This window comes from Megalops cyprinoides, chromosome 9 (assembly GCF_013368585.1).
Source record: "Megalops cyprinoides isolate fMegCyp1 chromosome 9, fMegCyp1.pri, whole genome shotgun sequence".
Classification (NCBI taxonomy): Eukaryota; Metazoa; Chordata; class Actinopteri; order Elopiformes; family Megalopidae; genus Megalops; species Megalops cyprinoides.
In genome coordinates this window covers 34,720,807-34,743,541 of record NC_050591.1, presented here as the reverse complement: position 1 = coordinate 34,743,541, position 22,735 = coordinate 34,720,807, and the positions used below count along the sequence as shown (strand labels likewise).

The window sequence follows — 22,735 nt, the reverse complement described above, 5'->3', positions numbered from 1 at the left end:
TCTGAGTTTCCTCTCTCACTTTTTGAAGAGAAAAAGAAAAGAATTGCAAGCATTGGACACAGTATGCTGGGAAAATATTACAAAGAGTTACTAACACATTCAAAAACTGTTATGTTACTGACAATGCAGTGTAATAATGCATGAACAAACTGTAAAAAGGAAAGAGAAAAAGTTTTCCACAGCGAGGGAGCTGGCTGCTCTTGAGACGACTTGTGAATGTCACAGAATGTCAGTCGGTCCCTCCGCGGCCTCACACGGGCCCTCTGGCTGAGAACTAACTAGCCTTCGACAATGATATATCATTGCATCGTCACATGCCTGCGTATAGATTTATTGGTTGCATTTATTATAATTGCTCGCCTGTTACCATACCTTCGGGGGAGAATTTAGTAAATAAGCTGCTTGTGTGAAACACGGGTGGAAATCACAGCTTACCTCTCCCTGACACTACATCGCATCGAACGCAAAACAGGCACTTCCATTTACGCCCAAGAAAGTGGGGCAGAGCTAACTGCCTTCACCTTATTACCAGCAGGAAGACAGCCAGTCACCATGGCATGTGTTTGAATAATTGCATTTCCTTCACACGCTATGCCAATTTTAAAAAGCTGACTCTCACAGTTGGTGACTTTCATACAGATGGGAGGTGGGGGGGGGACCTTTTTGAAACTTGGCTTTGAATTGTCTTTTGTTCCATTCCATCTGTTTTAAGTTGCTTGGGCTTCACTGGAAAAGTAGCAATTGCATTTTTAAAAAGAAACATGGACAGAATCACTGTAATTAATAGTATTAATTATCCCCAGCACATTTTAAAATATATTTAAATACGGAGTTGACAGTTTTTCCACTGAGAATGCACTGAAAAATGTATGCACCAAAACTGTCTTTCTCTTCCTCAGTGTTCCTCAGCTCAGTGGGGGCCGTATCCTGAAGATGAAGGCAAACAAGGCCTCCTTTCAGCTGCATTGCGCGAGACCGATGGCGAGGTTTGATGTGTTTATTGTCTGCCTTTACATCTGTAATCCCACTTCAGATTTTCAACTTTTTTTTTGAAAACGTCACATAAAAAAAATAAGATTGAATTGCGGAGAAACAAGATCAGAAAGGAAAACGTTTCTTGGGGTTCTCTCACCTCTAGAAATTATATTTCAAAAGAACAAATGGAATTTGACTGACGTCCCTGTGCTTTTTCTTGTTGATGCGGGAAGTGTTTCTAGGTTATATACACGCGCACTCACACACACACACACACACACACACACACACACACACACAGAAGCTGTGAATGTTATCATGGTCCCACCTTCTGTTCTTAGGATCCATTTATATCTGTTTCTAAACTGATTTCAGTCCTCTACACGGCTGCACACTGCCTGTAGGGATCTTAAAATGGGATTGGGGGCCAGACAGCACAGCTATTTTAGCTCCAGTGCTAAGATACAACATGAACAAAAAACATACTCAGTCATACAGAGAACAAAGCCATCCTCTGCTCTTCACGGAGGACAAAATACCTCTATCATTACTGTGATGCATGAAAGATTGATAGAAATTAGGATATGGTAGCCTCCACAATCATTACCCTTTGTACAACATAACCCTTTGTGGGTTATGAGGGGTCACCTTAAAAAAAAGGTAAACAGAGGTGCTGCCTTTTCAAAAACTGAGACTCCATGCCTTTGCCTTTCAAATGGCAGGGTTCAGGATTTAATTCCGCTGCATCAGCAATATTTAAGCATGGGCAACAAAGGCGGAACCCCAGTAATGAAGCAGGTCCTAACGTGTTAAAAAGGCTAATCTTCGCGGGGTCTGTTCTCCCGTTTCTGCACTCTTAGCGCCTCTGAATATTTCAAATGCCTCATTACTCGCATTCCGGATACGGCGGGTAGCTGCTCCGCCGTCCCGTAATGAGTCCCTCAGCTTATTGGAGATATTTTTCTGTGTGGAAGGACTGAAGGAGTGGAGGAACTGGGGGGGGGGGGGGGGGGGGGGGGGGGGGGGTGAGCGGGGAGTGAGGGGGGGGTTATGAGTCTAATCTGAAAAACACAGTCACACATGATTACACTTGAGGAAACAGAATAAGACTAATCCAGAATTCCATTTACAGAGGTTTATAAGGAAATTGAAATACCCTCCCCAAACCCCCCTCCCAACCCACAAACACGCACACGCACACATACACACGCACACACCCTTCTTGGGGGACATTAAGCATTCTTTCAGTCTAAAGAAGAACGTCTGAAGTAGCTCTATAATCTATTCATAAATACATCCCGCTCCAAACACTTCTGGAGACCACAGAAATCCATCCTGGCAGGCCCAGTGCTGTTAAGTGTAGCCTTCCTTATGCAGGCCTACACGCTAAAATTCCATAAGCTAAAGGCAATAGAAAACTGGAAATGCCCTCAAGAGCACAAGCTATCCGTGTGGTGTGTAAAACAGGCCCTTGACATTAAGGGCAGTTGCGGGCAATTCCTCCCCTCCATGTTGGAGTGAAATTAGCCATTTAACCAGATACATTAGCCACACTTATGGTTACCGTCCTCCTCAATCAACTGCAAAACCGTTCGCTGAAATACCATCCCCTTATGGATAAGTGTCAACTGTCTCCTATGCATTGTCTCTAATACTGTCACTGTGTTATCATGCTGCTTATGGAAAAGCACTCTCAGCCACTCAATTGAACTGATGTCAGAGATGCTTCGCCAAAAGACCCAGATTCATGCAACAGATCAATTTGCCATTCATGTCTGTTTTCTATGCCAAATACTCTTTATGATTATGACTGCAAAATGAACAACCCAAAATATTAACCCACATTATGTGGGTTATACAAATTAGGACCAGATACTGTAATATCAACTGCGTATGACACAGCTAGACTAAAGCCCCGTGTTCACTATTGCTAAAAATAAGATTTGCATTGCGTTGTCTTTCCACTGTGTATCCTGTGCTCACAAAGCCAAGGTTTTAACAGGCTCAATAGTATCTGCATCTGCTGATGTGTTTTCCTTTCTGTTTAAAAGTATTGGAGCTAATGATCCGAGGCTCAAAGATAGCCCTGCTATTAAACAGGGTGTGATAAAATGGCTTTGTTACATTGTATCGAACACAACACTGGCAATGGCTGCTCAATGGATAATGAGATTGCTTTTGTGTCACCAAAGTGTGCTGCAGAGTTTTAGCTGGGTAAATGAGCTCAGACGAACTACAGCACAGGCCTGGCCTGGAGGATGGAGATTTTTGCTCCAGTCACTGTTTCTCCACAGGTTATTGAAATTATGTTTTTAAGTTGCTTCCATGTGCTTCCATGATTTTGTCTCAGAAAACTTTTTCAAAAAAAATTAATTTTAAAATAAACATAAATCCAAGAAAATATGTTGTTAGGGCCAAGCAGAATTATCCGAACATTCAGATTAACAGGATGCGCGTGTTATTTATCATTTGCCCTTCTGATCTATCATCCTAACTTGTTGACGCAATCTGGTTGCATAACGAAGGTGTTACGCTCAGCTTCTCTTTTGGGTATAATCGATATCTCAGTACCTCAGTAGCGATCCCAAAAATATAATACATTTTATTATAATGACGAAAGCAGGTTTCAGTTATTCAGATTTGTTCAGTTATTCAGAAGTGACAGTCTAGTGTGTGAAAGACAGCAGCTGCTCAACTTCAGAGCAGTATCATTGGGCAGAACCAGATGGCTAACAGAGAAAAAAAAACACAGATATTCTGTTATGACCAGCTATTCAGTTCATGCACTCTTTCACTCCTCTATCTGAGAGGTTACAGTTGTTAACATGATGTTTCAATGTCATCTGTGTTCCCATGGTGACTATGGATGCCCTATTTTAGATTGTACCCTTTCTAGAATGTTTATAACGAGCAAGCAAATCAGGACAATTGAAACTTCATCAATGGCAGAAAGAGAACATTCAAGGTGAAGTGCTGTTAGATTCTTTGAAGGCCTTCATATCTTTAGTGTCCTTTGCCCTCCTTCATCCCCCATTTTCTAGTTTCATGCTGTTAATCATTTTGTACTCTCTCTAAACTACTTGTTTACGCAGTTGGTGTTTTTCCCAAATATATGTGTATATTTAAACATTTATTCTTCAAATATTAATAACACTTGGCTACACTTGACTCGCTGATAAAAAAATATATGAGGAATAACTTACATAATATTCTATATGCAGTATTAATGTAGAACTTTACATTATTACTAACATATTTATGAAAATCATGCATTAAAAGAGACTAGAGAAAATATTTGATACATTGCATATCTATCCCTGAGTCTTTCTGAATGCAATGGCAGGCAGGGAATACAAGACACAAATTAAAGGCACACGACCAGGTCTGACACACACCCATCTGTACCCACCTCCTCACCCCCTGACTCTGCTGGCCTCTACTGCTTCTTGATCGTTTGATTTGCCTCCAAACTCTTCACTTTCCACAGGGAGGTGATTAGGTTCAGTAACCAGGTGTATACACTGTCAGCATTTCTGACTCCAGAGTAATTCCCTCTGTCGATAAATCTGTTAAACATAACTACTTTCTAAAGACACTGCCACAGATCACCTTAGAGAAAACTGCAGTTTGGAATGAACCCCGGCATACACAGGGAGACCACACCTGCACTACGCAATTTATGGCATGCGTTTTCTCACATAAACCACACAGAGCTTTACTTTTACCAAGGAGGCTGAATTCATATTATCACCATGAAATGTTGCAATCAGCAATGCAACCCTTGCCCCTCTGACCAGCAAAGACTTTTAACATTTTTTAACATTTTTACTGAATCCCTTTGACCTCTTTCACCTTTAACCAAACACACACAGATATACAGACATACTGAGCAAAATGCAACATCATTGGGTTGGGGGTAATAAAGACAAGCTTTGATTCCCCTTATGTATTAATCTGTATGCTGCCCTTCAATCTAAATATACAACACAACCCATTAATATTGTTTTAGCATGCAAAATCCATATGCTGTGAAAAATGTTTAAAACGTAATACAGTTCAATGGCTACTAAAAAGATGCATGTGAAATGAGGCAATTAAATTGAATTGTGATTTCTTGTATTGACATCTTCATGTCCAATTATTATGTGCTGGATTCAGTGATGCTTAAATGACTGCATATGACAGTTTTCGAATCATTTTATTTATTTCTTATGTAATGTTGTTTGTCGTACTTTCTACAGATACTCTCAGGGGAGAATCACGAGAAAGGCTGGCCATTAAATTTATGGTAATTAAAATTCATCTCCATAATATACAAGTCTTCACCCTGACCTCCTGCCCCCCACTGTTCTGAGATCAGCGCCTGCTCACAACCCTGACTTTCTGACAAGGTGACAGCAGAGGGGCCTTGGGCACTAACCTATGCTGTTCATGGCCCGCTGCTCAGCATCATACCCCCAGGAAACACATTAAAGAGGCTTCCTTTTTTATAGTCAGAGAATGAGGCTGAGAAACACGGCAGGCTATGCTATCCAAAGTGATTTCAGAAATCTACCCAGTCTACCTAGACGCTATATGGAATTGTGAGGGCTCATGAGAAGCAGATAACTGCCAATATACAGATGTTATTTTACATTGGAAATGTCAATGTAAAATGTTTTTTTCTGTTTCAATATGTCTTACGTTATGTTTCTCCATATTATTTTACAGAATCTCACACTATGACTTTAAAGGACAAAAGTCAGATTACACCTTGATGTATTAATAGACAATGATGGTGTTTGCAGTCTTTATTTAAACTATGATATTAAGTCCATGAGCTGAACATTATGTTTATATTTATTTCTTTAAAACATAGTGACATTTTTGTGTGTCTTAAATTAACTATATAATATTTGAATTAGATTGCTATTTCTAATCCACTGGACAAATATCTCAGAGAGACACAAAACTGAATTCTTAAATTATAAATAAGAATCACCAGAAATACATTTTTAGTTCTGCCCTATAAACCTGGATGGAGTCTGCCTATTCTTAAGTGCCCCATATACCCTCTGAAACCAACTAAAACACATCTTTTCAGACTGTACCTTGATTCCAATTACTCATCCTACTCCAAGCTCCAAAATTCGATAGCACTCACCGCAAATGAACCCAAAGTGCAGCTGATACAATGTGATATGATTATGATATTATTATGCAAGATAACACTATTATTATGGATCACTGTTTGACACCATGTGACTAAGATAATATGGCTCATTGTTAGGCTCTTTGTGCATGTTCGCATGCTTATGTCCTAAAGATAATCACTGCACACTATACCACACCACAAACACAATTGAACGTTGTATGTTGCATTACAAAGCTGAACGATTCAGTATGCCTTTGAGCTCTGTGCAACTGAACAGAATAACTACATACCTTCATTCTAAAACTATTTTGAACACAGCTGGATAAGAAATCATAGCACCACTGTAGCCATATCTAACCATATATTATCCTACTGTTTTTTGTAGCTTCTGTGGACACATCTTCCTATAAAAAGCCAAAAGGACCGTACCAACACATTGAAATCCCTACATCTACAGCCTGCAATGCTGAAATGACCTTTATTTGTCTTCCTGGCGTGTTGGCCTGGTTAAAATAATGCCTTGTTTGCTCAGCTGAAGATAACCGGCCTGGCAGCAAAACTAACAGGTTTCAAGTTTCCGTCTGGGATCTGTTGCCTTTCCTCTGGTTTATGAGTCCTATCAGATTACTGCTGATCAATGGGGAAGACTGATGCATCTGAGTATAATGTTTGATGTGATGTGGGGATGGGGTCTTTGCGACTGTGTGGTGTTTCAGCTGAAATAATCCTCATGCAAAATGCATCGATGGTTAATACAGCGCATATCAGCCATGTCATGTTCACAAAGGTGGGGGTGAGGAAAGTGGTGTGTGGTTGTCCGATTTCGAATCGCACCAGCTGAAAACAGCTCTACTCCCCTGCTTCCACAAACACACAACATCTTTGCCATTTCACATGCAATACGATCACCCTGCAGGTTTACGGTGAACCTCCCTGTTCAGTTTTAATTACGCTTTACCTGTTTATAGAGGATGACCCAGGAAAAGGACACACATTGATTTTTTGTAACTTAATCTTCATGGGAGATTGTATGGTTCATTAGTGAGATACAACAGCCTTTTAAATTAAGGGCATTAAATGAGGCTAGGGAGGAGGAGGGCAGGGGAGATGCACAGTCACTGTTTAAAGACGGATTTTACCAGGAGATTTAAAAGGGTGACTTACAAGTGAGGTAGCACAGAACACAAGCAAAAAACCATAAGGAGTCAACAATATTAGAAGTGCTGCATGACCAGGTTTCAATAGTTGGCCAGACAATTTACAAACTAACTGGTAGAGATAACAAGCATGTTAAACCATTAGATTACCTTTTTTAAAACAGTTTAATAGGAAACAGTTTTGAAATAAGAGAAATTCCTTTAGGTGGTAGTGTTTCAGGTGCTCAGGTGAGAGTGGAAGAACTGTGTCTTCAGATGTTTCTTGAAGACAGAGAGGGACTCGGCAGAATAGATGAAGTGTGGATTTATATTTCCAATATAAAACGGACATAACAACTACAAAGTTGATATTTTACCAAAAAAATGATTAGGAACAGTAAAAAAAAAAATAATAATAATTTATATTTTACCAACTTTCAATATAGTAGGATTCATTGGATGGCTTTCTGTATGATTATACAGCATGATAAAATTGGCCATTAGCAAACCAATAATTTGGAATAACAGTGTATATGTAGATGGTTTATAATGGTGTATAATTACGGCTCTGAAAGAGATCAGATAACAGTTAACAGGCTATTAGATGACAACAGAAATCAGATTCCAGTGCACATTCCAAAAAGGGGTGGTTTATGCCTCAGAAACAAATTATTGTTTAAAAACAAATATCGAGCTGCCCGCATACAAGCAGCTGAATAATGCATGGCTGACAGCATGAGTCCTGGCAACTGCCTTTCAAATATAATTTATGGATGTATGCATACCTACACAAATATTGGATATTGGATATTTAAATGTCACTCGAGGTTCACTCAATGTTCAATTCTGATGGAGTATTTTGTATCAGACTTAATCAGATCAGATCTGGAATTGCATACATACTCGTTAAGTGTTTGTCATACTTTACATTTAAGTTGCTTTACACCACTGTAGTTACACTGTCACTAACATTTACACTGTAGTTACTCTGTCACAACATGTCATCACACTCTTGTTACTTATTTATTTTCAGTTTGTAACTAACCCTATAAATATCAATTACACTACAATTAATATGTAATAGCAGGCTGTTACACTGTAATTACAAAGTAGTTACAGTGTAACTACACTGGTATAACATCCTGACAAAATCTTTGAGATATAAATTTAACTATTGTTCCATCAAAAAAATCAGATCTCAGATTTCAGGGGTAAGCCAGTGGTAAGTCCTAGTATGATCCTGGCAATCATTTAGCAGCTACTAAATGCTAACATAGCAAGTGAGTGTTGTGAAACAAGCAAAGAAGAGAGAAGAACAGGAGAAAATTTATGTTCAGGCTTAAGATAAGATGGACAGTTATGGGGAGGGCGTTGCAGAATACATTAGCCCCTAGAAGCCAAGCACTGTAAATTGTGGCCATGTAATCTTAACTCTTTCTCTGCTGAATATGTCTATTATTTTGCTATGTAGAAACTTCCTGCATGGTTTTTCTATTTACAGTAGACTCGTCACTTTCAAAGTATTAAATATTTTATCTGTAAACACGAAATCGACTTCGCAATAGTGGTGCAAAGTCTGCTATATTTTTGCATCACCAGTGGTCCTTTCATTTACTTCAAAAAGAACTCCAATCGAGCTCCATTCAATATCTCGGTCATATCAGGACACAGAAACATTTTCCTTCTTTCATCATGTACCAGAACATGGTGTTCAATCAGATGTCAGTAAAAAAAAACAGGATTGTTTATGATGAAGACGTAATCTGCACCTGCTGCACCTGTTGATAGCTGCAGTGTATTCAGATGTGTATGTCTCTCAGCTTAGCTGACAATAGATATGACGGATTTTTATTATTATGGAAAGCAGTTTTTGTTTTTATCAGTAATATAACTGAAATATGAACTGATTTATTATTATATCTGTTTGATTCTAATCAGAAAAAGCTATAAAGTTATGTATAGTTGTTTTGTGTTGATTTTATATCTGTATTTATGTAAATGGTTATTTATTGTTTGCAGTGTGTGAAAATAAACAAAAGACGTCACTTTCATCTAATTTTCACATATGTTCACCTTATACTGCATTTGTATTTTTTTTACATTAAAAAACATTTGAACGTCCCTCTGATACAGGATTTATATGTATACAATCTAGGAAATCTATACAACTCTGAAGAGCTGTGATGTTTGGGAGGGCAGAGCGACCTCTTTGTTTTGAAGGATGGGGATAAATTCCACAAGAACAGAGTGGTCAGTAATGAAAAGGGATGAAAGAGCAGGGGGTGATAAGAGAAAGGATTTGGAAAAGATAGCGGAAGGATGACGCTTCCACACACAGTACTCAGAGAAGAAACTTCAACGTTATAAGGCATGGAAAGAGAAGTGACAGGAGAACCAGTGGTAGGTGGAGCACAGAAATACAAGGGGGACCTGAACGTAGCCTTGGGGTACGCCTGTAGCGACATGCTGAGGGGTACCGGCACGTGATGAGTCTTGAAGATTCCCTGGTTAGGCAGAGACGAAATATGAATGAAACTATTCACACAATAAACAGCATAATGAGGAGGAAACACAGAGGGAAGAGAAGTTGAGAGTCGACCTTCAGTTACAGATAAATATTCTACACTGAGTGTGAAATCAAGATTGAAGAGGAAAAGCATCATATTTGATATAATGATGTAAGTGGAACAAGAAAGACAGGCCGTATGCACGGGCAAACACAATGAATAAAAAATCAAGGCGAATTACAGAACTAAAGCGTGTAGTGTAGCACTAAAAGAATAAAATCTACCCAAAGCCAGGGGAACATGTGCTTTGGCAGAAAACAAACTGGTGTGGTATCGCATTAGAAAGATAATTAGGAAATAAAAAAAAAACACTAACGACCCACCCTCTTTTTTGTAGGAATAACTAAAGCCATTTATGACTCATGACAAATAAGTTATTTATACACCATCCGGTGCCACTCTGAAAGAAATGTGTTAACAACACTGTTGTTGAGGCTTGTCATGCCTCTAAATGTGGCATGAAATATTCACGTCAGCCATTATTGTCTGGAGACTGGGCAATTGCTAGGCTTTTGCATCTGTGGAGCAGGGTGACTTTCACAGATTGACCAGCATACTCTATTTCCTGGAGTGGTACTCTGGGGCTTCATCTCTGAGAGAAAAAAAAAACACACACACACAAGAGAAGCAGACACCTCTGCAACTGACTTCAAACTAGGCCAAGCTTTGGTGCCTCACATGGAAGAAGGTTCCGGCTTTATAAGTGACTTACATCTGTACAGAAACAATGTGGTCTGGACATTTTGTCTCTTTCTACACTCGTGTTATTGTTTAGGGTCAAGGGCTTGGTTTTTACCGACAACACATAGTTCCTGGCTATAATAACACTGCCAGCTTCAAAGACATGTCTACTTTGAGGCATTCAATATCAGCAGTGATTAAACTAATTGTTGAACATAAAATGGGAAACATAAATTTACTACAAAATGTAATGCACACATCACTGCCTTAGCTTATTAGTGAATAACCAAAAATCCATAGGCTAATAATGGATTGATTGACAAAGAGGTGATAAGTGATATTCCTGAAAGCATGTTAAAAAGGAAAGAAAAAGATTAAACTAAAGGCCTTCTCATAGATACATTATTCAATTAACATCATAAAAAATAATGAAAAATACAAAAATAGGCACCATTCTGTCCATGTGGTGACATACATAAGCCTTCTTTGTGATCACCTAATCATGGCATCACTGCCATGTTGACCGAAATTGTCCTGATTATTCTCTTTCATTCATCTTGTCTTTCCGCTTGTTTCCGAGTGTTTGGACATTGCGTTACACATACACATTTAAACCCTGAAGTCCTGTCTCTAAGTCCCCCATGGAAGATACAAATGATGAATTTATCATGTGACATTGATTCAACAGTCAAAAAATATTTCTACCACATTGCTTGAGTGCCAGCTTATACAAGGATGAGAAACATAAAAATATGCATACAAATAAAATTAAATACGTATATAATAAGAAAAAGATTTTTTTCACTGACTGAGTATAGAACCATATCCTGTCAATCATGAAATTAAAATACCATGCTACTGTATTCATATGTATTACAACTGTAATCCATTATGCAATAGACAAGGTACTTGGTCTCAATGAATTGACTTAATTCAGAAGTTAACTGTGAGGTGGAATTAATTTCCATGAATGAGCCCTCTTCTCCATGAATAGGAATTCAACATGCAAGGGTGGAATTAGAATCGGGCAAATAAGACTAATGTAAATTAAGAAGAACTAATGTGCGGTATTAGCGCTGTAGCTTAATCAGAGACGGCACTTGTATAATCACATGCAAGCCACAGTGCGAGGAGCTCTGATACCAGTATCAGTGACATTGAGGAAGAGATGACTTATCAGGCTTCTGCGAATGATGCTGGAAATTCAGCTCCCCCCTCCCCCACTTTTGTATGAATTCAAAACACATTTATAGTCCCACTCAGCTGTTGCGTGACACATTTCAAGATAATCCCAGCTGTCAGCGGTGAAAGCAGGGTTTTTTTTTCCTGTGGAAAAATATGGCATTCACACGCACACATATGACTAGACCAGATGCTGTATGTGCGTAGACGGAACAGAACTCACACGTATTTCAGACATGAAGAGAGAGTCATCTTAACCTGAGGCCACAGTTGTACTAACGAACGAGCTGTGTCTGCCTGCTTGCTTTGCCCTGTCATTGACAATGAATGGATATTTAAGATGGGAACTGCCAGGATTCACTAATAATAACAGCACCTACTCCTGCATGTGTTCCAAGCTCCAGATAAGTGGTTCAGTTTGTAGCTCAGTTTTAATCCATTACTTTACAAAACAGGGCAGGTTTTTTCTCATTTTGCTCCAAAATGACATTGCTATGTAGCCAGCAAGCTAGTTTGCATCAGCTGTTTACTGTGAACAAGCTACTAGCAGTCATCTGCACTTACTAGTCACACGCACTTGTAGCTCCAGCTTGTGACCATACTGTGTATGAATAGGATCAGAAAGGGGCTAACACATGAGGTGGGTTCTATGTGAATGTTGCCTATATGTAACAACATCCTCTCTCAAGGAGTCAGGGAGTGCTGTGGAGATAAAAAAAAAAAACAAATGTACCTTGTACAATGAGATGGACTCTGGAGGATTTGGGCTTCTTGTTGGTGAGGACGGAGCACACGTACGGCCCCTCGTCGTGCACGTCCACGTTCTGGATCTTTATGCTGTACTCGGTGACGGCTGTGTTATCCAGAAGGATGACGCGGGGGTCTAAGGACCACTTGTCACGCCCGGCGAACAATATGGTGGTCCGGTTCAGCCAGGCCACCCGCGACACTTTGTTGTCCGTGATGCATCTGCAAAGAGAACAGAATAGAATCAGAGGGAGTCAGAGGAACGCACGTGTGAGCCGTTTTCAGCGAGGCAGTGACTGGCCGTGCTCAAGACTTCAGCTTCGTTCCCGATGAAGAGACAGTTTACAGACAGCGGACAGGCTGTGCCCTTCGGTACACAAGTGTGCTTCTCTCCAGAGAGAAATCGGAAGAGTCAGTTGTAATAAACTGCACTTCCTTTTGGGAAGCATGCAGTGCAGACTGCATCCAATTTCCATTTTCTCTACTGTAACAAAAGCACTGCTTTCAGGTAACTGTGGTGCCATTAATATTAAAGATGAAGGATTCTGATTGGCAATTAATTATGCTTAAGTTGACAGTACGTTGTTGGTTACTGGGTTTTTGTCACTTCTTCCAAGTTTGAAAAATAACAGTTTTTAAAAGTGTGCTTTATATTCCAGACAGAGGCTGGGTTATTGTCCCCATGTCTAGTCTTCAATCAAATGGACTTGCAAAGAGGAATATTACAATATTCCCTAATACCATTGTCACTTTGTGTGAATACAAATCAGACACAGATAAAGCACTGAATGCCTAACAGAAAAAGAGACAAACGGTACGATAAAATGAGAAAATGCAAATCAAAGTAAAACAAGGACCGGCGTATTGACAAAATGGGCATTATTAAAATGAAATAAATGACCCTTCAGCTTTTTGTTTAGTAAAGAGGATGTGGAGCATTTGTCATTATAAAGAGCAGCATCTCTAATGACCACATCTCCATATCATGGCAAACCGCTTTGCAGAACTGAGTGGCGGCATTTACATGATGTTCATTAGTACTATTATTTTCAGTTTTGGGTCTTTCTTTCTTTCCAGTATACTGTTTTATGTGTTTGTTTTATGGATATGCAACATGTCAAGGTGACAGAGTCATAATCCTTTCCAAAAGACCCTGTATTGTGCCGACTTTGATTTTGAACAAGGCGTGCATATTAAAACATATTATGTGTCATTTTTAGTGCTCTGAAAGAGAAACAATCACCTCTGGTTTGCTAACTGCGCTTTGCAGTCAGAGAAGTATGAAACTGAATCTGTGTTAACTGAAACTGGGGGGCGTGAAAAGATAACTGGAGCAAATGGAAGCCTAATGAATCAGCAAAGCTGCGTATCGGGGGCTGCGTCTCCAGCTACAGCATTAATAACCTGGCAGACGGTAGGATGCACGCTTTAAAAGCAATGAATCAGCCGGGTGATTTGGCCACACCTTCCCGAGGCCTGGCTGCTAATGCTCAGGGGCAGGTGCTTTTGAATGTCAACGTTACACGCGCAAACATGACTGCAACATTCATAGCTTCTGCCAGGTTTCTCTGTCCCATTCTTCACCCTAAGTTTCTGTTGTCTGTTAGCATGCCATAATTGCTCCTTCACAGACAAAACACTATTGATCCTTTGTGAGGCTTCTTTGAACTGCTCTCATAGTGTTGTTCCTGGAACTCAATAACTCTGAGGCAAGGAAAAAAGCATTTTGTTTGCAGTAGGTGTCAGGCTCACTCGCATCAGTACGATGCAGTCATATGCACATTTTTTTTTTATCTCACTTTAATTTCATACTGTAGAAAATATTCTCATACCTTGTGAAAACTTATTCAAATTAATTCAAAATTAGTTCACAGTAGGCAGTACCTATATGATTTTTCTCCAATACAAACTTATTATTTTTTTTGCTAACACATATTAATAATTGATCAGCCCTGCTTGTGAGGATCACAGATGATTAGGGAAGACATGTTTCCCTCAAAACCAAATAGAAGGAACAAAAATACACTGAAGCCATTAATTATTCATACAGTACATTTATTCAGGAGCAAGGTCAGAAATGTAGAAGTGCCGTGCAGACTTCATTATGTTGTATTATTAGGCTTGCTGGATTGCAGGAAGTGGAATTAGGCAAAATAGCATAAATCACTTGCTCCACAGTTTTATTTCTAGTTGCAAACTCTATTTTTATATTAACATGTATTTTCAGCCTACACCAACCAACAGACATAATAATAAAATTGCTGCAACAGGCTAATTAAAATGATTGCTTAAACACTGCATGCTGATTGCATGCAAAATATCCAACTACAGTATATTTGTGTGCTCCCATTGGTTAATTTTACACATGGGAGTATCAGACATTCTGAAACATTGACCTGCATATTATAAAGATAAGTCAACAATAACTAAACTAAGGGATATGGCAAATAATGAACAATGGCAAAATGTAAAATAAATTGAGGTAGTCTTCCTTTTCCTCTGCCCTGATAGCCTCCTTTTTCAGATGCATCCTAGCTATTGGCTTTTCACTGACTGCTGACTGGTTATTAGCCTTTTGCTGACTTTACAGATTTTGTCCAGCATTCTTATAATAAGAGCTATGACTCCAGTCAATCAAACCAATATTTACTAACTGAACCACTCCTCTGAAACAGGGCTGACAGCTATTTAGCATCCTTCTCATAATGCTCCTTTCTCCCAGTCTTTGAATCAGACACAAAATCTTGTAAAAATCTTGTCCCATGGATGACCTCCTAATTATAGAATGGGAAGAGCAGTGACATGGGGCATTTGCCCATTCTGGCTCCTTATTGGCTCTATCGGTCAAGGCATGCTCTAAGCACAGGCTGGGCCCTACAGCTCACGACACTGCAAGTCTGCGTCTGGGCCGTGTCATTAGATGGCAATAACCTGGGACTCAGCATCGGCAGAAAATAGCTGGCTCAGTTCCGCTGGGACTGGGCTGGTAACGTCAGCAAAGGCCGCCCTTTTCTGCACTGCTCCACACCACCCTCTAGGGACCCATTAGGTAATGACTTTCTTATGATGACTTCTTAAAATGATGTCATAGAGGGTTGAGCCTATCCTTTGTTCAGTCTGTACCCTCCTGTAGTGAACTGTAGGATTTTTAGTGCGAAAAATAGCCACTGGCTTTGAGTGAGTGCATTGGAGGACATCATTAATTGTCCTTCAGTTTTCCTGAGTGAGCGCCTAAGGTGTTTTGGTGAGGCAAATGTAATGTGTATATAATTGGTGATTCCAAAGTGGCAGTGAACAAAAAGGAGGAAAAAAAAGCAAAGTCTGTAAACTAAAAGTAAAATATCCAAAGACTGTAATCCCTGCAAAAGTGGCAGCACAGCATGGCTGCAGGATATTAACCCAGAGGATTAATATTGGCCACAGTGTCACTGAACGAACAGCTCTGGCTGGTCTCGGAAAATCACTGGAAAATCTCCCAGCTTCAGTTAAAGCACTCCACAATGCACTCAAGGTTGACTGACAGCTCTCCACATTCCGGAAGCTTCTTTGGACATCACAGCTGGCAAGACAGTGGGGTGCCCCATTCAAGTCCATCAGTAACACCAACTTTGATCTTAAAAGCTCTTAGCATCCATTTATTTATTTATTTATTTTTTTTGGAGGGGAGATGCAAATGTATGGCATTTTCCTAACCATGATGGACCTGATTAAAGCAGCATTTTATCAGAAGAACTTTGACTTTCAAAAGGACTTCCACTAAAGTCATTCATGAACTCGTCTAACCAAGGGAGCAGTGCCAGATCTGATACACACAAGTTGTGAACCATCTGAAGTCAGGACAACGCGTCCCCAATGCTTTTACCCGCTGTAACCCAAATTTACCCATGAGGAAACGATGAGGATGGAAAAATTAGCATTCACTCTGACATCACAATGTATTACAGCTGTGTTAGTTACCTCTAAGTACTCACCCCTAATATATAACATCATGCTCAGGATGGAACCATTGACTTGCAATTTTGAGGAATTAATATTAAAAGTATCTACAAGGATAATCACTGTATTGCATATAAAGCTAATTTGACCAGCTTTGATAGAGCTGCATTGTGCAGACATCATCTTGCATAAAGAGCAATTACTTAGAGTAGCGGTGTCATTACACAGATACCCCTGGCAAGAACTGTGATATTTATGAGACTGATTAAATATTAATCTGTAATAAAAAGTATGACTTGTGTGACTAAACAATTAAAAGAAACCACGGTCCTTCATAATAGCCACGGACAATAGTCATACTTTGAACCACTGTCAAATTGACAGCCTGGATAGTAAGCTTGGTTTATCTTCCTTTCTTTTTCCTCTTCTTTATCATTGACATTACTCAGTTATAAGTGCCATATTTGTATCAGTCCATAAAGCTGCATTTTTATAATGTGGATTTGTGTTATGTCTGAATAGATTCCAAAAAAAAAAAAAATGTAGGCTCCGCTTAGGTAATTGTTCTAAGTTGATGTCAAAATTATACCTATTCCCCCCATCCATTTTTGCCATATTTTCTGTAAGAAGTCAATTTAGGTATTGCTTTTCTTCCCGGCTGCACAGCTGAATGTGTTTCCTTCTTTCAAGGTGACAGCCAGTCTCTTTATGAATTCAGCTTCAGTCATGGTCCTTAAAAAAATACAGCTTTCACATTTTTCTGAAGTTCAATGCTTCTCTTGAATCTCCAAAGATCGGAACTTCTAACTGAATTGGTGATTTGGAGTATGAAGTGGGAATACTAGACATGTTGTCTTGAGAACTACTGGCCAGAGCATTAATACGGTGGGGACTACATTTTCAAATGGCTTTCAGACTGAGGCAATGCTAGCATGTTTTATCCTGCATAAATCTGCTTTCAGTTTTTTTTTTCCCTTCTCTCTGCTGTCTCTTTTCCTCTCAAATGAAACATTTTGTCACTCACTGTCCAGGCTGTTTTATAGAGCTCACATAGATTAGTGTTTCTCAATCCCTGTCCTGAAGGGATGTCATTTACTCTGGTTTTATTTGCAATTAATTAGTGTTGATTGAGCTGTTTCTTGACTGCAGATCTGATTACACTCCTCTTGATAATTTTCTGCTACACGGCATGCCAGTTGTGGAAGATATATGCAGTTGGCCATGTGCTTTTCCCTTCTAACTAAATACCTAACTCACTTTCTTCAATTTGTGCCTCTTCAGTAAGCAGTATATTACATTCAAGGTGTTTGATTGCAATGAATTACTTGTTGTATTGATCACTTGTTAAAGGGCCTAGAATAATTGCATATTTAATTCAGCTCAATAGACCGAGGCTGCTGCCCAGATTGTTAGATGTTAAAAAGAGATCACCTTTACTTTTATCTGTAAAAAACTTCCCTCCTTGAAAACCTCTCTCATGATAAACTTACAGGAGATAACAGTTCAGCGACAGCAAAACCACATCACACCTGGCTTAAAAACACCACACTCTCCCAGGAAGTGTCCAATTCTGGATGAAGCTGCAACAGCACTATAAACACCATGTTTCTTGATGCTATTACCCTGTCAACGACTAAAAAACTCCCACCAAAATGGATAATTGCAATCAAGAGGGCTTCCTGCAAAATGTAAGACATGACAATAACCCCAGAATCTAAGGCAATGTGCCTACAAACCTGGATCCAAACTCCCAATGCCAAACACAATATTTCAGAAGGTCCTTCTACAAGGAGAGAGCTGAGAATTGTATGGATTGACAAAGGACTGACGGGTCCCCAGCCAACTTTATTTCTTCTTTTAAGCTACTCATTGACAGGCTTGAGTTGGAGGACAGGCCAGGTGTGAATCATGCCCCAAGGCCTCTCCAACCACCACAAAGAGGCTGGATGAATGCAGGTCTCGGTTTGCCAGGTAACATGCTGCATCCACGGAGATAAAAAATCAGTTAACATAACAACCAGCAGAGAAATAAGGTCAGCATATTTGGCTCATCTCAGGTGTTACACACAACAGCACACATCATTGGTTTGTCAATTACACTGATGTTCTGGCTTCTTTAAATTACCACTACAAACGCAAACAGATAGACAGACACCTTGGTACTCTGACATGTAACATGAGATAAATATGGAGAGATGGCCACTGGTGAAAAAACAGGTTAAGAGTGCCTCACCAATTGTTTACTCTAACTTTCCCTGCTATATTGTAGTGAAGGAGATCACCCCTATTATTTTTATCTTCTGTTTGCTTCCATCATGAGGATTCAGTTGGTTCAGTAAAACATTATCACTTAGGACATCATTGTTCTAGTGACTCCTGTTCAGACAAGACTCATGACTGTGCTACATAAATGCCATGAAAAATGTACGTATGGCAAATTAGCCAACTTAATTTAGATGTAGCACAATTTAGACGTAGCAAATGTCATGCATCATTTTCTAGTAAAGGGGCATTTATTCATTTATTTATTTAGATTTTTAGATATTTTGACATTGCCCATAATTTTGCATTATTTGCTAACGGCTAGGTTCTGTATTGCTGTTTACCTCGCTCCTGAACCTAATGAATCCTTATGACCTTATGAATATTAACTATAACTCCAGGTTGGGAACTTTTTCTGATTGGTTCAGTGAAGCATCAGTTTCCTTACAAAGGCAAAAAAATGGCTCAAACATAAATGAAATGAGAGGCTGTTTCCCAAATTCCCTCGCCCCTCTCCCTCCCCCTTACATTACATTTTGAGGAAAGTGTGTCAGCCACAGAGGGAGACAGCATCGCAGAGAGAGGGCTGATCGTTTCTGTAACACACTGTCATGCTGTTTTTATTCTCTATTATTACTCTCGTTTTTTAAATTTTTTCTTTAATTTCAAATGTTACGGATTCCCTGGTTTACTTTGGGAAATAACCGTGAAACAGGACAAACATCTACGTATCCATTCACACTTAAATGATAAGATAAACTCACACATAAGTAACTGTCATATGTCATATTGCTGTCATACTGTTTAACACTGTAACATGTTAAACAGTGCCATCTCTTCTAAACTAACAAAAATTATGAAAGAAAAAAAGAATTTCACATCATAAAGTTTGCAAGTGATATTAAAAATGATAGATATTATTGTCATTTGGAACCTGTTCTCTTCTTTACTTATCCAAGTCGTTGTTAGTTAATGGCCGCCTCTAATTTGGATACTTTATTTTAATCTTTATCTTCTTTACCCAACATTTTGATTTAAACTCCCAATTAGCTACTTGTCCTTGGAAAGGAATTCAACTGTACAATGACATCACCCATTGATCTGTCCTCTGAGAAATCCATTAGCCCTACTACACATGCTGACCTTGTACATGCTTCCGTGGAAAACAGGTGTGATGTACAGCATTTCTGAAACCCCTACTAAAGCCATTAGACGTGACACTAATCATTATTTTCACACATCCACAAGCCAACTGTCATACTTTAGTTATTAAGATAAAAGAAGACACCTCCTTTTTGTACTGACCGCTGCCAGGAGAAGACCATTTACTTCTTACCATCCTCCATCACTGCTGAAACACGCTATATCACAACCCCCCACCCCCGCATCCTTTAAAGCTCTCAGATCTTCACACCCAAGTAGTCTCTTCTCTCTATTAAAGAAAACTAACCACAGACTGCCCGACTCCATCCGTGATGCATTGAGTCTTACCGCTACGCGGCCCCACATTCATTTTTTTTGAGGTTTCAATTTCCGAGTCCAACGGAGCAGCGGAGTGTTCATCTTTCCTGTCATCAGACCCCCTTTTCATAAATGTACAGTGGGCTAATTAGCAAAGTTATTTCACCTTCCGGGTGTTGTATCATGCTGAAGGGGCAACAGTTAGATCACAAGATCCACCTGCCTCTTCCTTTTACCTCTTATTCCGTGTCTATCAACTCCTCTTTTACAGTATGCAGTACTATATGGCACAATCCTACACAATAATACAGTACAGTCATTGTATAAAAAAATCATCCCAGCTCCTGTTGAAACAGGCCAGTTGTATAAAGAAATACAGCGTGGGGCGCAAACCCTTGATAAGGAAGTTTGTGAAGCCTGAGATATGATAACCACCCGCTGCGGCTCTTCACCCATTCTGACGTGCACAGCGGGCGATATCAGAGATCTGATTATCAGCCGAAGCTTCATTCAAATAATGGGTGTTTCTAATTAATCCATGATTAATTACAGTGATTCTGACGATGGCTCTGTGCTGAATCCCGCTCCGCACAGGCTTCAGGACACAATAACAGTGCAATACAGACACAGTTATTACTAGCAATCACACGGTAGCAACAGCAGAGCTCGAACCTGAGACACCATTATTGCTGACATTAACATCAATCATGCACATGTAGACTGCAACCGTTGAGAAGCTGAGTCTGAACTTAATAGGTTGATGGAGCACATTCACAAATGTCTATTCACAGCATATTTCTTCATTTCATGGTGAAAAGCATATCATTCCCTCTTTCTGGCACCCCTAAAAAAACCCATATCAATGATGACAAAGTGAGCTTTTCAACCAATCATTGATCCTTTATGGGTTTGTCAGCTAGGAATTGGTGTCACCATACAACTAGGGCAATGCATTTTGGGTAAGTGGCCTTATTTCAATGTGATGTGGATTAGTCAAACCTGGCTACAATTAGGCCTAAGAGTATGTCAGACTTTGTGGATAAGCCTTCGTTCAGTCTCAAAGTGTTTTATTTTAATTCATATAATAGATGACATTACTATTGTGAATGGGTGGCAGTGTAGCATAGTGGTAAGGAGCAATGCCTGTAACCAAAAGGTTGCTGGTTCAGTTCCTCACTGTGGCACTGCTGCTGTACCCGTGGACAAGGCACTCAACCCAGATTGTCTCAGTAAATATCCAGCTGTATAAATGGATATCATGTACCAAAAATGTTGCCACTGTAAGTCTGTGTAAGAGCATCTGCCAAATGCCAATACTGTAATGAATGAAGCAAAATCCAAACTGGTAGAATTTGGCATAAGGGTCCCAAGGACAAAAACTGTCATCAGTCCACAACTAAAGCTATCATTTAATGTCTGTCCACATAAGCATTAATCCACAGGCACTTTGGTGGTGTCCTTATTAAGGTACATGTGGTGAAATGATAACATGACTTAGTTTCTCACATTTAAACCAGCACTCTAAAAACCTACAGGCATATTGCAACAGTAACCAAATTCTGGAAATGTGTCATGTGACGTATTTTAAATAAGTAGCCTACTCACACACATACAAAGTCTCAACACACAGAAAGTTAAGTATTAAGGAATGCATCTACCAATGCAGGTTAGTTTAAAAATGAATCCCATTTCCCTGATAAAACATTTATTGGATGGGGGCATATACAGAGTAATGCATTTTGTATTTCTTACAGCATTGCTAAATATGTGTCACAATTAGCGTAGCGCATTCATTTAAACTTCACTGGCCTAAGTAGGTCATGGCGGAGAGTTGCATAGCCATGGTTCAGACTGGATTCTGGCTGTGAGAACAGCATGAATTCTCCATTGAGCTATTTTATGCTCCCCTACTTATGATGCAAATTTTAGTTTCATTTAAACTAAACATATACTACCCGTGTACTTTGCAAGAGAGTTTTTCTTCCCAAAAAGTACAACTCATTCCACATTTTATTCTTTCAAAACAAATAGAACAACTCAGAAATGCTCAATTCTGAAATTCAGGTAATTACATTCAGGGCAATGTGTTCTGTAATTGTAAAGTACTGGACTTCAGAATAACAGGTCATAGAGCACACTCTGTATTACTCTTGAGAGACATAAAGTACTTGACCTTCACAACACCAGTGTTAGAGGGTCACAGAAAATTACAGAACATGTAAAAGTTGTGATGTACGCACTGTAAGTTGCGCCGAATGAGGTTGTCTGCAAAGCAAATGGACAAAGTGCCATCACACTCAACTGCACTGCTCTGTCCAACGTCAAGGCCCCCACTCACAGTGCAGACATTTCCAATGATATCACAGTTACAAGCGCAGTTATTGAGGATAAAAAATGTACGATGTAAATGGGTCAATACAAATAATGAAGTCACAAATATTAAAATAGAGGTATCCTACAAGCAAAGTGTATTCTGAAATAGGAAAGTTACAGTTGTTTCATTTTTGTTTAATTTAACATACAGTATATTACAACAACTTCTGAGAAACAATCTTTTATATGTAATTCATTTATGTCTCAGAGAAGGATTGGTACAATAGTCACCGAAAACCAGGAATTACACTGTGATTGAATACAACTGAAAAATACCATAA

The 22,735-nt window shown here is 39.3% G+C and overlaps 1 protein-coding gene across 2 annotated transcripts in view; it reads right to left on the bottom strand.

Annotated features, from left to right (window-relative positions):
* LOC118783426 (opioid-binding protein/cell adhesion molecule homolog) overlaps positions 1 to 22,735 on the bottom strand; it is a 320,351-nt gene that overhangs the window by 50,024 nt on the left and 247,592 nt on the right. For both annotated transcript variants that reach the window (XM_036537298.1, XM_036537297.1), the window contains one exon: positions 12,409 to 12,644. In XM_036537298.1, coding sequence (XP_036393191.1) covers positions 12,409 to 12,644 — 236 coding nt within the window. The remainder of the gene's footprint in view (positions 1 to 12,408; positions 12,645 to 22,735) is intronic.